Below are 16,554 nucleotides of genomic sequence, written 5' to 3'. Positions count from 1 at the left end.
ATGGAAGCCGTCAGCGCGTACAGCCCGTCCTCACCCGCAGCAAATAGAGCATGCTGCGGGTGAGGACGGGAGAAATCGCGGTGCGTAATTCCGCGGTGGAATTACGCATCGTGAGCATTGTGCTATTAGGTTCAATAGAACCTAATAGCAGGGGGCCACGCAGCGGATTTTTGCCGCGAATTTACGCGGCGTAAATCCATTCGTGGGAAGGAGGCCTAAATGTAGTACAAGGCATGTAAGACAGAAAGCTGGCACTTATGTGATAATAAATCTGTCACACTCTTCCTCAAAAAGTCTCCATATTTTATGTAGAGGAGGTAGAGCAATATAAATGTCATATAGGAAAGGAGCAAGGTATGTGGTTCCCATAGGGCCCAATCGTAGAAGTCTTCATGTCAAAATGTCAGGGCAAAATGGTATGCCAATCTGCACCCTAGGCTAAAGACTTTAGGAGTACTACTCTAGAAGAGAGCAGTTACACAGATGAAAAGTGGAAAAATATTTAGAATCATAGAATGGTAGATTTGGAAGGGACCTCCAGGGTCATCGGGGTCCAACCCCCTGCTGAGTGGAGGATTCACTAAATCATCCGAGACAGAATAGAATCATAGAATAGTAGAATTGGAAGAGACCAATTTAATTTTTCACTTCTTAACCCTTTTCATTATTCATTGGATTGTAAGATTCAATGAATAGGGGAAAGGGTTGAGAAGTGAATAATTAAAACTGTCTGACAGTGTCACTAATGTACACAAGGAAGCAGGGCCAAGATAAGGCGTAGATCTCCTAGGATGCCGCCATGCCACAGGTGAGGGAGGGTACACAGTTTTAATAGTAAAAAAAAAATTTCTTGCAACATTTAAAGTTTTTTTTCTAGGCAGTGCATGCTTTCAGTGCCGGGATATACAGACGTTGGAGAAAAATGAGTTCTTCTATCAGATAAGGTCCAAGGATGTGAGTTTTATGGTCTCTAAATTGATGTTAGATGAAGCACCAGGCCTCTGCACCAGATTTCTCAGATAGCCCACACCGGCATAAAACCCTTAAAGGGGTTGTCCCGCGCCGAAACGGGTTGTTTTTTTTTTCAATAGCCCCCCCGTTTGGCACGAGACAAACCCGATCCATGTGTTGAAAAAAAAAACCTGATAGTACTTACCCGAATCCCCGCACACCGGTGACTTCTTACTTACCTTGCGAAGATGGCCGCCGGGATCTTCACCCTCGGTGGACCGCAGGTCTTCAGGCCTCCTGATTGGCTGGAATCGGCACACGTGACGGGGCGGAGCTACGAGGAGCAGCTCTCCAGCACGAGAAGCTCCATTCAACACGGAGAAGACCGGACTGCGCAAGCGCGTCTAATCGGGCGATTAGACGCTGAAAATTAGACGGCACCATGGAGACGAGGACGCTAGCAACGGAACAGGTAAGTGAATAACTTCTGTATGGTTCATAATTAATGCACAATGTACATTACAAAGTGCATTAATATGGCCATACAGAAGTGTATACCCCAACTTTGTTTCGCGGGACAACCCCTTTAAATTGCATTTACACAGCAAGATGATCGCTCAAAATTCACTGAAACGGCAGTTTGAGTGACAGTTTTGAGCGATCACTTTGCATAAGCTCTTAAGTAGTTAATTAGCTACTTAAGAGTTTATTAGTGTGTAAATGAAGGCTCACACTGTTTGCAGAAGACAGACGGAGCAGTGTCTTCTGCAAACAGCTGCTTTGTTCTTGGAGCTCTCAGCTGGTATCCCGCTGAGCTGATAGCACCGAGAATAGCAGGAGCTGAAAGAATACCATCAGCTGGTATCCCACTGAGAACTCAGCATGGCGCAGTGATAAGGCTCATCGCTGATTTTTAGCTTGCTAGAAATCAGCGATGAACGAATTGTGCACGAACAGTACCAGATGGACGCGTGATTATCGCTCAAAAGATAGCAGAGACGGATTTTGCATGCAGAATCCCGCAGTGGAACCCGTCCCTGGCAGCAGCAGCGTTTGCGCAAATCTTTTTCCTGTCGTCTTTATCTGTTCTGCGGATGGACCCAGCGGTGCGCCGTCGGACATGCGCAGTCCAGATTTTTTTTCCCCTTTCTTTGATGATGTGGAATCTGCAACCTGTTAAATAGGAGCAGAGTAAATAATAAGGTACATATGAAAGTCAAAAGGTCAATATACAGTGCCACATCGTAAAGAGAAAAATAAGAGATAGCAACAGTAGAAATGTCAGTTATTCATATATTAACGTATTCACATATTTTGGAGATCTGGCATGTTGTAGATCACGCTTCCAGTAATAGCTTTGAGTCCCCTGTGAGAAAAGTGTATTGCAAATGCTTGTTATTATAGTAGCCACATTCATGAAGCGGCTTGTAGATGTGTTGCAGTACTGCTGATTTCTGGTAGAGGTCACTATTGCACACTAGAGCTCCGTGCAGTGCCTGAATGATGTGACTTGTACAAGTTTCAACAGGATGCGGCCTGATCTGTTTTATTATTATTTCTAATCCGAGGTCATGTGTTACAAATTGAACAAGTGATGCAAATTGATGCAATGTGTCTTCTGATTTTTAGTCTGCTTAGACAAGTTAAAAACGTTAAAAAAAAAACCCTACAAGTGTGCCCCTAGTCTAAAGCTGTGATGTCTCTATATTTAAGTGTCCACCTTCATGATCATTATTTTGCTTTTATTCCGACAATGTATTTGAAATGACAAAATGAGGAGGAACTGGGAATATAATCTTAATTTAAAATATCCAATAATCTTGTATGAAGCAGAGCCATTAGCAGTAGTGACTCCACTTAAGGCAGAAAAAGGCACAGGATTAGTTTGACTTACTTCGCTTACTGGCGGTTGGGTTGCTCAGACTCTGGGTTCCTCCAGGTCTTCACCAGTGCTGCACCCGAGTTCTGGTACGACCGGACCACTGTACCTCCTTGAGCTATGGAAGAACTCTCAGGTTAAAGAATGACGCTGAGCTAGGTGGGTCACTGCCAAAGACTCTCTCTGGCTCCGCATATTTTGCAATAAACCAACAGGTAGCAGTCGTTGGGAAGTCTGACAGAACTGGACAGTTATGAGCTCACTATTTCGATTCCGGACCAGGACCAGACCTCTTTTGCATTCAGTACTTCTCTGGTTTGATCTTACCCTTACCTAGACAGCTTAGCTCTCTCTAGTTGCAATGTACTGCAGCCTTTTCCAGCACATCTTTTACGCTCAGCTAGATCTGTGGCACACTGTTACAGAACGCTGCCACTGTTCACCGCATCCACCTGCTGTCGGGGCTGTGGGCAGGCATCACAGCCATTCGCGCTCTGCATGCACCTCCTCTGCCCACTCCCCATAAAATAACATTACCAACTTTTCCACCTCACATGTACAACTCGGGAACCAATGAATCCCAATATGGCTGCAGGATCAGACTACACAGAGCTTGTTTGTAGTCTATGAAGACACATAGGCCTGCATAGGAGCTGTAGACACAAAACAACAGATTTTTAGTTAAAGCCCGGAGATGTGGGTATATTACCTGCAGTTGTTCTTCTCTGCTAACCCTCCACTCCACTGGTTTCAGGTCCTGTTTTCAGCCATCCAAGATGGCTGACACAATCTTCAGACTACCTAATTACTGCAGTGTATTTAGTGGTGGTAAACTACCAATGCACTATACCTGCTCTCGGATTGGCCTGAGCTGCTCACATGATCATCAGTGGCCAATCAGAATGCATTAGGTAGTTAAAAAATTGCTGCAGCTATTTGGACAGCCAAATAGAGAGCCCAAAACTAACAGATCAGAAGAGAGGTTAAGAGAAAAATAATTGCAGGCAAAAAACCCTCTCCTGTCCTGGGACAGAATTTTGGCCTGAGACCAGAAGGTTGCTTGAAGACTTTTTGCAAAGTTCCTTTTAGAGGGATTGGAACATTAAAAAACAAAGTGGTTGTGAAGTGGATCTTCTCTTTAATAAACTAGGCCTCAACAATTTGAGGCTTAATACCAACGCAGTAGAATTTTATATGATGTTTCGAACATTAGTGTGTTCCGGGCACCACAGTTGGTTGATCTCTACATCTGGGACCATTCATCCTTCTCTAAGGTATTACCTATATCTTGTTCCCATCTAGATACATACTGTATGGTAGTTGTGTGCGATACGAGGTATGTACTAGCCTCGAGTAGATTTGTGAGGTGAGGCCTTTTACTCGAAGACAGAATGTAACATAGTTCGTAAGGCTGAATGAAGACAATGTCCATCTAGTCCAGCCTGTCTAGCCTCCTGTTTTGTTGATCCAGAGGAAGGCAAAAAACCCCAAGAGCAGAAGCCAATTAGCCCTTTTGGGAAAAAATTCCTTCCCGACTCCCTAATGGCAGTCAGACTGTTCCCTTGATCAACCCTTAAAGGGGTTGTCTCGCGAAAGCAAGTGGGGTTAAGTACTTCTGTATGGCCATATTAATGCACTTTGTAATATACATCGTGCATTAATTATGAGCCATACAGAAGTTATTCACTTACCTGCTCCGTTGCTGGCGTCCCCGTCTCCATCTAATTTCGGTGTCTTCTTGCTTTTTTAGACGCGCTTGCGCAGATGGGTCTTCTCCCTTCAGCTTGGCTCGGCAGCAGCGGAGTTTTGGCTCCGCCCCCTTGTACGCATCATTGCGTAGCTCCGCCCCGTCACATGTGCCGATTCCAACCTCTTGATTGGCTGGAATTGGCACATGTGACGGGGGCGGAGCTACGCGATGACGCGTACAAGGGGGCAGAGCCAAAACTCCGCTGCTGCCGAGCCAAGCCGAAGGGAGAAGACCCATCTGCGCAAGCGCGTCTAAAAAAGCAAGAAGACACCGAAATTAGACGGAGCCATGAAGACGGGGACGCCAGCAACGGAGCAGGTAAGTGAATAACTTCTGTATGGCTCATATTTAATGCACGATGTATATTACAAAGTGCATTAATATGGCCATACAGAAGTACTTAACCCCACTTGCTTTCGCGAGACAACCCCTTTAATAGTTCCTACCTGCCTGTATACCTGGATTAACAAATAATCTTAGATTTATAGCCTTTAATATCCTTCCTCTCCAGAAAGACATCAAGTCCCCTTTTAAACTCCTCTAAGGATTTTGCCATCACTACGTCCTCAGGCAGAGAGTTCCACAGTCTAACTGCTAACAGTAAAGAACCCCTTTCTATGTTGGTAATGAAACCTACTTTCCTCTAATCGTAGCGGATGTCCTCTTGTTACCGTCGTGGTCCTGGGTGTAAACAGATCCTGGGAGAGATCCTTGTATTGTCCCCTCATGTACTTATACATGGTTATTTGGTCGCCTCTTAACCTTCTTTTTTCTAGAGTAAATAGTCCCAATTTGGATAGCCTCTCTGGGTATTCCAGTCCCGTCATTCCATGTATTAGTTTAGTTGCCCTTCTTTGAACCCCCTCCAATACCGTAACATCTTTCCTGAGCACCGGTGACCAGAAATGTACGCCGTATTCCATGTTAGGCCTGACAAGTGCCTTATATAATGGAAGGATAATGTTCTCGTCCTTCGCCCCTATACCGCTTTTAATGCATCCCAAAACTTTATTTGCCTTTGCAGCAGCTGACTGGCATTGGTTACTCCAGTTTAGTTTACAATCCACTAGTACCCCCAGGTCTTTTTCCATTTCACTTTTCCCTAGCGGTACCCCATTAAGTGAATATTGGTAACATCCATTCTTGCTGCCCATGTGCATAACCTTACATTTATCAACATTGAACTTCATTTGCCATTTTCCTGCCCAAGCCCCCAGCTTATCCAGGTCCGTTTGTAGCCGTACATTGTCCTCCGTTGCATTAATGATATTGTATAATTCCTCATTTTGTATATTAGCCTATTATGTGGCATGGTGTCAAACGCTTTAGAGAAGTCCAGATATACGAGATCAATAGACTCTCCCAGGTCCAGCTTAGAGCTTACTTCATCGTAGAAACTGATCAGATTTGTTTGACATGAGCGACCCTTCATGAATCCATGCTGGTGAGGAGTTATTCCCTTGTTCTCCTTGAGGTGCTCATCGATGGCGTCTCTCAGAATCCCCTCGAAAATTTTTCCCGTTACTGAGGTGAGACTTGCCAGCCTGTAATTACCAGGCTCACTTTTGGTCCCCTTTTTATAAATTGGAACCACGTTGGCAATGCGCCAATCCAATGGTACAACACCGGTCTTGATAGTGTCTAGAAATATTAGGTATAGCGGCCTAGCTATCTCATCACTTAGTTCCCTTAGTATCCTTGGGTGTATTCCATTTGGGCCTGGCGATTTATCGATTTTCATCTTCTTTAACCTGTTCCGCACTTCCTCCTGCGTTAGGTATGACATTTTGCGAGGGGTTTATTTTGTTCCCCTGTATCTCGTGTGGCATTTCCTTTTCGTTTGTGAATACGCTTGAAAAGAAACTATTTAATAGATTTGCCTTCCCTCCATCATCTTCAATGATTCCTCCTGCATTATTTGTTAAAGGGCCAGTGCTCTCCCTGCAAATCCTTTTGCTGTTAATATAGTTGAAAAATAGTTTTGGGTTGTTTTTGCTCTCTTTGGCGATCAGTCTTTCCGCCTCCTCCTTAGCAATTTTGATCGTATCTTTGCATATTTTGTTTTTTTTCCTGTACAATTTTAGCGCTTCTTCGCTGCCTTCTTGCTTTAGTAGTTTGAACGCTTTCTTTTTTTCGTTTATTGCCCCTCTTATCGTCTTGTCGAGCCACATTGGCTGAGCCGCAGCGCTCAATAACTAATCAGAGCAGTCGCTTGCTGGAGGCGGGGTTTCAAACCCCAAGGAACATGCTAGGTGGGTTGATGTCAGAAATTCCTCCAAAGTTTGACACAATTTCTTAACCAATGTAGGTCACAATCCTTTTTACGAAGGAACAACCCTTAATTGGACACAGCAAACAGCGCCCGAAAGTGTCTAAAACACATTGCAATTATGGCACAAAGCGTGTTTGACAGTTTTCTGGTTTAATTTCAGACAGAAAGCTATCAAATTTTCAATAATAAATAAGCCCCATTGATAAATGATCTACCCTATTATAGTGGTCATGTAAGGTTATGGGTAATACACTTCACAGAATCTGGCAATGTCGGGCATCTTGATATCAGTCACTTGTTTGCCACACAAGATCCGGGCTCCAAATCTTCAAAGTTTGCAGGAGGTCCCTTTTACACCCCTGACAGCCATCTCAGCGATGATCGCTCCTGTGCTCACAGGAGTGATCATCACTTAGTAAATGGAGGTGGGGTGGGCCATGGATTGTTCCGGCCTGGCCGCCTGCATTCAGAGTAAACAGGCAGTTGTTCATAGATGAAAGACTGCCTGTTTACATGAAAGCTCTCCATGAAAGAAGCGATCAGCGATTTATCAGCGCTTGCTCTTTCATCGCATGCATTTACACCGCATAATTTTGGTGCAAACCCTTTGGTGCAAACGATTATGTGCCATGTGAAAGGGCCTTAAGGGCACAATCACCCACACATGTAGATCACCCAGAGTACTGGACATTTATTGTCACAACATACTAAATAATCACCAATGACACCTGGAGCAGGTTGAGACATTTTTTTTATTAAAACTAACATCATAGCTGATATATAAGAAAATAGATATTTAAGAAGAAAAATACTATTTTTCTGCATTACAATATAAAGAGAACATAAAAGCATAACAAATATTACAATGAACATCTTATATTCTTAAATATATATCTGTCTTAAATTAAATGAAAAAAATAGTAATCTGTTTCAAAAAGCCCCTGATCTAGAAGAGTGCAAGGCGTATAAGACAGCCTAAAAGTATACAAATAGGAGAGTTAATTGCATAAAAGCAATGAATTTACTCTCATAGAGAGGAAATGTAAGGGTTTCCTAGAAGTATCTAAGCAGTGTAGTACAGGCCAGCTGATACACTACGGATTACGTTGCCTGTTAGCCAGAATGTAGTGTTGAGGTAGGCGACTGGTGGAGGATGCCAGGTTACGGTGACTTATGTAGTGCAAGAACCTCAAGTTATAACAGCCGATGAACCGCATTCATGTGTACAACACTCTACACCAGTGTTTCCCAAACTCCAGTCCTCACAACCTCCAACAGGTCAGCTATTCAGGATCTCCATAGTACTGCACAGGCGATGTAATTATTGTCAGTGCCTCAGACATTGCCACAGGTGTTCTCTCTGTAGGATATCCCAAAAACATGAGTTGTTGGGTGGTCGTGAGGACTGGAGTTTGGGAGACACAAAGCTGCACAATGGCCATCATCTCTACAACAGTTTGCTCTACCCAAATGTTAAAGGTCAACTCCATTCACCAATAAAGTAGCAGGAAGCCAATGATGGCAAAACATTGAATGAAAATCTCCAATTACCTTGTTCTTTTGTTAGACCCCATAATGCATCTTTTTAGCGACTCATCCGGGGAGATGCTTAGTTGTCCCATAACTTTATGTAGCCACTGACTGAGGACTTTAAAGGTAGTCTGGTGAGAAAAAGTGTAACTGCAATCTGCTTGAACTCACGTGATCCCTGCCTTTCTAATGGTGCAGGTTCACCGCTGCACTCTTCCTCAGGCTCCAGCAATAATCAAGGATCATGTGACTGCTGCAGATAATTAGTGGCTGTTCCTACCTTTTCATGGGATGAATAATTGCTCAAAAAGTGAATACAAACAAAAGTCGTTCCATGTAAACATGGTAACCAACAAGACGATGAGTGATAAGTTGCTCTATATCACTAATTGTTTTATTTCAGCTCACCTAAAAAAAATAGTCGCTGGTTGATCAAAAGTTTAAAGTCCCAGTCATTGTACTTGAACAACCTGCAAACTAATTTGTAGACCATTGGTACTGGAGCCGCGGGGGTTCAGTTGACGGAATGAGGACTGTTTTGGTTTTACCCCTTTAAAGGCTATATACACTTTTGCACTCATTTTTTTGCTTTTAATTGATGTTTTTGGGAATGGGATTTTTTGTGCTTGGGTTTCATTAAAAAGTTCTGATGGTTTGGTTTTGTATTGTTTTCTAAGGCACTGCAAACTGGAGAAATGAAATCTCAGTAAAATCTCAGTCAGAGTAAACTGACAGCTTCTTTCCTTGCCTGCTCCCCTGTTATGAAGATACATTCACTGCCTTTGCACTGACCTGTTACAAAAGGCTGTATGACAGTGCCGGGGGAGGGTGGAGGAGATCATGATGACAGAGAGCAGAGAAAGCTACTATTACAGAGGGCTATACTTTACCCCAGGTAAATTTTCTGCTCTTACCAGTAATGAGGGGCAATGACCAGCAGGTACTCAGAGATAGAATTGAAAGATAGCTGTGTAGTAATGAGTGGGCGTGGTTATGCTACACGGCCTCTGAAAGAGGGAAGGGAGAGCTGAGCTTTTGCAGTTCACAGTTGAGACCAGCTGATCACTGCCAGAAATCTCCCAGTCAGAATCCTGAACGTTGGGAAGACTGCAAAGAAAGTATGAAGTTTTCTAAATGCATGAGAAGAAAGACTCAATGCAAAAAAATATAAGTGCATTTATACCACATAATTCTTTTCTGCATGGACTCAGTAAGGCTGAAAGCACACAGCTAAGTGGGATCCCAAAGCGGAATCCGACCCTGTGCCCAGCCAGTGACCCCTGCATACCTGTCCGGATTCTTCTTCTTTGTGCTGCAGATGTGCTGGCCGGCACACATGCGCAGTACAGATAATGCCACATTGTTACTAGGTGATAATGTGGATCCCTCGGCCTTTCCGCAATGATGACTGCGGAAAGGGCCACGGGTCGGACAGCTTCTATTGACTTCAAGGGAAGCCGCCCCGCATGGAATTCGGCTCAAAATACAGCATGCTGCAATTTTCCCCCTGCAGGCAGAAAATCGCAATTGATTTCTGCTTGTGGGCATGAAAACCAACTTTTACATTGCATGCTTATGGAGACTTATTGCGCAGCAAAAAATTCGCCTGTGTGCATTAGGTCTAAGATAGGATTTTTCATGCACAAAAGTTTCCGTAGCCTTTAACTATAGGGAAAGAGCATTAAGAGGTGAAGGGTACTGGTGTATCTTGTCTCAACCAGATGAATGGGTCGAGACAAAATGCACGCCTACAACCAACGCCCACAACTTGACTGGCTGGGCAGGAGAATGGGTGCCCATCATCTCCCTGGCTGCAACATCCCATCTCCGCTGCTACTGACCCTGTCACTCTTCCCCCGCCGGGGTGCCATGTGTGCTGTCGCTGCTGGTGACCCTGTAAGTGACTTTTCTTGCTGCTCTCCCATTATTCCCTTGCCAACTTCAGCTCTCCTGTGCGCTCTTCCATCTCCCCTCCTGCCTCCGGCGCTGTCATTCCCCCCACCCACCCCCGCCATTCCATCTCCGCGCTGTAGCATCATCTCCCCTCCTAGAAGTTGTCGTCTACTGGCTCCAGCGTAGTGCGTCCCCCATGGAGACTCTCCCCGCCAGCGTCCCATCAGCGCTGCAATGTGTCTGCCGCTTACAGACTTCCATCCCCTCACCTGTCACTGGCCCCAGCACTCTGCCTTCTCCCCTCCCTGCTCCAGGGCAGTCGGTCAGCCGCTGTCAGTCTCCTCGGCGGCCAGCCTCGCATAATAGCTGCAATATGTGATAGCAGCGAGGAGACTGACAGCGCAGGAGCCGGGAAGCGGACAAGGGAGAGCAGCAGAGGGGTAAGTGACACAAGGCGGGAGAGGAGTTGATGGGCACCCATTCTCCTGCCCAGCCAATCAAGTTGTGGGCGTGCATTTTGTCTCCACCCATTCTTCTGGTTGAGACGAGATACACCAGTACTGAAGTGAAATCTCATATCTGGAATTATGTGTCATTGAGATAACAGGCTGTAGTTTCTACAATGTCGACACAATACTATAACAGTAAAATCAAGCCTTCATAAAACTCAGCTAAAAAACTGATATGAATACAAAGTGGTAGACACCCTGTACTTACTACAGGGATCCATGTGGAGAACAGAGTGCAGAACAAAAAATCTAAGGAAACAAAACAACTTCTATTATATCTACTACCATACTATACTACTATATCATGAGGTGTAGCTATAGCGGGTAATGGGATTGTAGACTTACCTGTGCTTCATGCCCGTGTACTAAACGCTGCTCTGTCATGTAAGGAGACATGCCTGATGACTATGGGGCCCCAGTACAAATCATGTATAGGGGCCCAGGAGCTTCACTCTACAGCTCTGGCTATATTACAGTCACTCTGATACAAATTACAGTTCTTCTAAGCTTTGGATAAAGGGACTGTTAGCTTTTAACAATCTCCTCTTTTTAGGAAATTCCACTGATGAAAAGCTGATTACAGGTTGCCCTGGGCCTCCCAGTGCTCAGCTGTAAACAGTGATACGGTATACATGCAGATCCTAATTTACTGAGCCGCAAATATGTCAATATATAAAATATGAATTATTGCTAACTTAACAGTAATAGTATGACACTATAACACTTATCCAATACCTGCAATAGTACATGAAAAATGCACAGTTCACCTTGTAATCTAAATTTTCCTTACCTCTGACCCAAACACTACACTAGAGGAGTACTTTTGATCATTGTTATCAAGTTTCAGTTTTGTATTACGATACATTAGAATGATACAATGTGTCAGGGCAGAGCTCAGCTACCTGGGAGATCTTTACCTGTGTGTCCCGAACAGGATTAAAAAATATTAGACAACATAAATCTACATTAAAAACTGGAGTAACGTTGTAAATACTCTGCTATACTTATTTTGTACTAACTTTGGGTTAACTCTCATGGGGTTTATTTGACTGCAGCCTTGTTCATTGCAATCCTCCACTTTGAAACAAGCACCGCACGAGGGGTTATCCAGGCAAATGTATTATGGAACACAGTTTACTGTGGTGGTAAGACATAAAATAAGTCCTACTCACCCAATCCATGGTGCCGGGACCCCACTGCTCTTCACTTCCTACTGCAGCTATGATGTCACCAACATCAGGGACATGTGACCACCACAGTCAATCATTGACTTACTTCAGCCAGTGATGAACCTCAGAAGTCAGGTAGGTGTACCACTCTTGGTGAGGTCATCAATGCTGCAGTAGAAGGTGGAGAAAAGCGGAGGACCGAGCACCTTGGATTGGGCGAGTATGACTTATTTTATGTCTTTCCACCACAGTAACCAGATTTCCACATTTTTATGCTTGGACAACCCCTTTAAGCTCTCTTTACTCTATTGTTAATAATGTTGTATTTTTGACCATGCAGCTCTATTCTTGGCATTAAAAAAATGCCTGGTGGAACTATTATAGATCTAGTTATTAGTCACTGGGATCCAACAAGATTTATTGGATCTGCCATATAGAAGCCATATCGCTAGAAAAAAAAGAGCTTTCCTAGCCAGAAGTGACAGCAGGAAACTGGTTTAGATGTGGTGCGCTATCCATTAGATGGTGGATAAATGTTGGATTGCTGGGAATCCTGAGATCTGTGTCCCTGGAATGAGAATGATGCGGTACTGTGCATGCGTGAGCACCACTCCATTTACTTTTATGGGATGCAGGAAGACTGCTGAGCTCTTTTATTTTCCTCCACACCACAGAAGTGAATGGAGCATTGGTCATGCATTCACACTGCCATTCTGTTAATATAGGGTACACAGATCTTAGGATACCTGGGGTCACAGAAGTTGATCCCCCAGCGATCTAACATTTCTTCCCTATCCTGTGGAAAGAAGATAAATGTCACTAGTCAGAAAACGCCTTTAATGCCAATGGGGGCTGATACCATCCTCCACCATACAAAGACACCAAAGGATGGATTTTTACCTGTATAATCCCTTAGATTCCTCACAGCCCGTCAGGTCTTTGCTTTTTCCCCATTATCCCTGTCTTATTCAGACAGCCGTATTCAGTCCAGTTCTACGGTCGACCATGACAGTCAGGTGCAAGTCGCATCGGAGAGCACATGGACACCCGCCCGTGTGTTGTCCAATCTACAAGGACAGTGCACATTGCATGTCTAATTCTCATCTGTCTTACAGACCAGAGTAGGACATGCAGCTATTTGTGTTCATATGGACCTTCAAAAATTTGCCTACTTGTAGATCCTCATAGGCTATAATGGGTCTGTGCACGGTCCTTGAAATACACCGACAGCACAAGAACAGGAGCTGAATATGGCCTAACATGTATGTTCGCCCACGCTGCATATGCATATTAATAGGGGCATCAGGGTCACCTGAAATACAGACGGCGAATGTCTACGGTCAACCTTATTGCAAATAACAGAACGTGAACATGTCATTATGAATAAATATAACTCAGATGGAAGCCAATGGCACTTTCCTAATTGCAGGTTACAGATGTAGCTTCATACAGCCCTGGATTGTGTACTATAAATGCCCACCTCCAGTACCAAAGCTACATCCGCAGCCATAGATTAAACAATGTTTTGGGTTTATTACAGCCCTTCTCTTTTATCGTGTTACATTACTATCATATATACTTATTGCATTACATCCCATCTATAATTCACTTGGCTTTGCTTCCTTTGAGCTTGTATACCACTTGAGGATGGCAGTGCCAGCCGTGCTGGCGATAATGCATAGTGCCCCACCGATTGTCAACCATGTGGGAGTGTGGTGAAGGAAAAGAGCCTGAAAAGTAAAAGCAAAAACCACATCCATGGTCCTCATGATCGAAACTGGCCCGGCCTTCTCAATCTGTAAAGCTTTGACCAGAAAGATTTGGCCTCCCAGGCCCAGAACGCCTATAAATATCAGAAGCAATCTGTCCAGTCCACAATAAGGCAAAGTCCAGGCGCCCATGACAAACAGGACGATGACACACTCGATGAGGCCAATGACGGCATAGTACCAGACGGACAGTAGGTAATGCACAGACTTGCCCATTTTTCTTAGCACCACAATAGTTAATGAAGCACCAACTGCAGTGCCCACCGCAGCAATCGTCCCCTTCATGTGATCAGAGTAATCCTTCTCAGAGCCGTCATCGTCTGCTCCAAACAAAAATGGAGGCCGGGCTATAAGAATGACCCCTGTTATGGTGAAGAGTATGAACACGATGTCCCAGACTGTACATTTCTCCTTGAGGAATATGCAGGCAAATATGCAAGTGAAGGCCGGGCTGCTGAAGGTGATAACAGTGGCGTCTGCCAAGGGCATGGACTGCAAAGCGTAATATAGAAGTATCATCGCGGTGGAGCCAAGAAATCCTCGAAGGAAAAGGAAAATCCTTTGATCTTTGGGTCCTAAAAATCCAACCCTGTAAATAAGAGAATACAGAATTTTAACCCCTTAGTGACCAAGCCTGTTTGTGCCTTAACGAGCAGGGCAAAAAAAATACTGCGATATCGCAAATGCTTTCAATGGGGCCGGCAGCAGCAGCAGAGCCAGCCCTATTGAAAGCATAGCGGGTATATCGCGGACTTCTGCCACAGCTGTGACAGCAGTGGCAGGAGTTTCCTTCACCCCCGCGATCTGTTGGGTTGTGCTTCATTTTGATGCGAGAATATAGTGTTACATGCAGCACTATTCTTACTGTCATGTATAAATGTAGCAAATGTTAGGGCTTAAACAGATGGGCATGTTTTTGTCCCGGGATGAAACAAAACAATCGATTTCTATGGTTTCGTTTTCACTGTTGGGATTCTCTTGCGCGTTACTGCTACGCGTGACAAAAGATAGGACTCGCCTTATCTTTCTCGCACATAGTTCTTCTACATGCAAGAAAGATAGGGTAGGACCTACCTTCAAACTCACACGCAATAGCGCGGATTTTGAATAGTCAAAAAAAAAGAACTCTGTAGCGCCGATTTGTTTAGGCCCTTAACCTGGCATGCATCACATTGTGATAGCTTAACAAAAATGTACTGCAAGGCAGTAAATCGAGTTATTACGATGGGCCAGTAATGTCAGCTATGGCTGCATCTGTATGACAAAAGCTCCACCTGGAGTCTCCGAACAGACAGGTATGAACAGATCCTAAGCGTATAGCTAGGTTGTAGAGCATGATTCTGCAATTGCTGTGTCTTCCCTAAGTTAACTAGCCAGTTACCATGATGTCAATCAATCTTTTTCAGTCTGTCTCTAGTAATAGTGATAACAAGACAGGTAATAAGGGGAGGGGGTAATGACTCATGTTGCCTATAGCAGGAGAGAGGAAGAGGAGTAAAACAGAGACAGACTCACAAAGATATGGCTGCTGAAGCTAATTGCGAGTGATTTACTGTTCTGCAGCTGCTAGATCACATCTGCACTGCTCAGTACTTCTGTATAATGTCCTACAAGGCGCAGTTATCTAAGTATCTATGTGTGTTACAGAGAGTAGAATCTGTACTTCTCTCCATGTGCAGTATACAGAAGACATCATAACAGCAGGCTCTGCCCCACAAGCTCAGAGAGAACTGTTCTTCCTCATGTACACACATGGCAGCTTATTCTAAAAAGTCATCTGAAAAGTTAGGTACGCTTCAAGGGAATCTGTCACTTCGGAACTATGTTATGGTGTTGTTTGGGGAGGCAACAAGGAGTCAGGGGGTGTAATTTTTATACTAACCTGCTCCCCGGGGTAGCGCCTGTTGAGGATCGTGCACAGCAAGAACATCAGACTCTTTTCAGAGTATCATGCGTGTGCTCTCTCATAGACTTCTACAGCATGCTGACAAGAGTTAGATGTTCGTGCCAAACGCATTCTTCTTCAGTGGGGAACGGTGCAGGAACCCGTGAGCGGGTGAATATAAAAATTACATCTCCTGACTCCCCATCACCTTCCCTAACAGCACTATACCTTAGTTTATGGTGCTGTGGGAAGGTGACAAGTCCCCTCTAAGCTATTCCCTGACATATACCCAGTCACAGTGTCTACAGGAAGAATAGAACCTCCCCTCCACGTATAATCACTATTTTTTCTATCAGATTTTATATTCTGTTCTGCGACTTACTTGTAATAAATTAAGCCCGGAAGCACAAAGAGCATCTGGAACACACAGCGAATGGCACTGATCTGCACAGAATGCATATGTTCGATTTTCTTAACCAACAAGGAGCTAGATGAGAAAAGTAGAGTTGACAAAATGGTGTAGAAGATGCCGAGACCCGGACAGGTGCATTTTCTTTTCCCTGTAAAATGATAAACACAACAATATTAATGGAAACGATATGGGAAGAGCGATACCGATGCAGTAAGTGAGGGAGAATGCCCCAAAATTAATGGCGACCATTGAATGGCTCAAGACATGGTCTCCCAGATTTCTTAGACAGCCATTTGGCATATTCCTATGTTGAAATCAGTCTGAAACTCATTTTTAAGTTTTCAACATTGCAATAGTAATTGTTGTGCAGAAAAGTTTTAGGTAGTTGCTTCTAGTTACATAAAGAACAGTTTATAGTATATATTTGCAGAGCTCCATGAAAGCGCAGCTAACTGTAAACTGAATTGACACAACAGAGGATGATTTAGGAATGTAGAATAATAAGTAACTAAATGCCAATGCAGACTGTAGGGGA

The 16,554-nt window shown here is 44.1% G+C and overlaps 1 protein-coding gene across 1 annotated transcript in view; it reads right to left on the bottom strand.

The window, feature by feature from the left end:
• Positions 1-7,591: 7,591 nt before the first annotated feature.
• The window catches only part of SLC35G1 (solute carrier family 35 member G1), a 30,683-nt gene continuing 21,720 nt past the window's right edge, over positions 7,592-16,554 (bottom strand). Inside the window, exons 2-3 of the mRNA XM_066600978.1 lie at positions 15,990-16,167; positions 7,592-14,311 (exon numbers count right to left, since the gene is read on the bottom strand). Coding sequence (XP_066457075.1) covers positions 13,552-14,311; positions 15,990-16,167 — 938 coding nt within the window. The 3' untranslated portion in view covers positions 7,592-13,551. The remainder of the gene's footprint in view (positions 14,312-15,989; positions 16,168-16,554) is intronic.

The sequence above is a fragment of the Eleutherodactylus coqui genome, chromosome 4 (assembly GCF_035609145.1).
Source record: "Eleutherodactylus coqui strain aEleCoq1 chromosome 4, aEleCoq1.hap1, whole genome shotgun sequence".
Lineage (NCBI taxonomy): Eukaryota > Metazoa > Chordata > Amphibia > Anura > Eleutherodactylidae > Eleutherodactylus > Eleutherodactylus coqui.
Note: the sequence above shows the minus strand (reverse complement) of the source record. Positions and strands in the feature narration are given on the sequence as shown.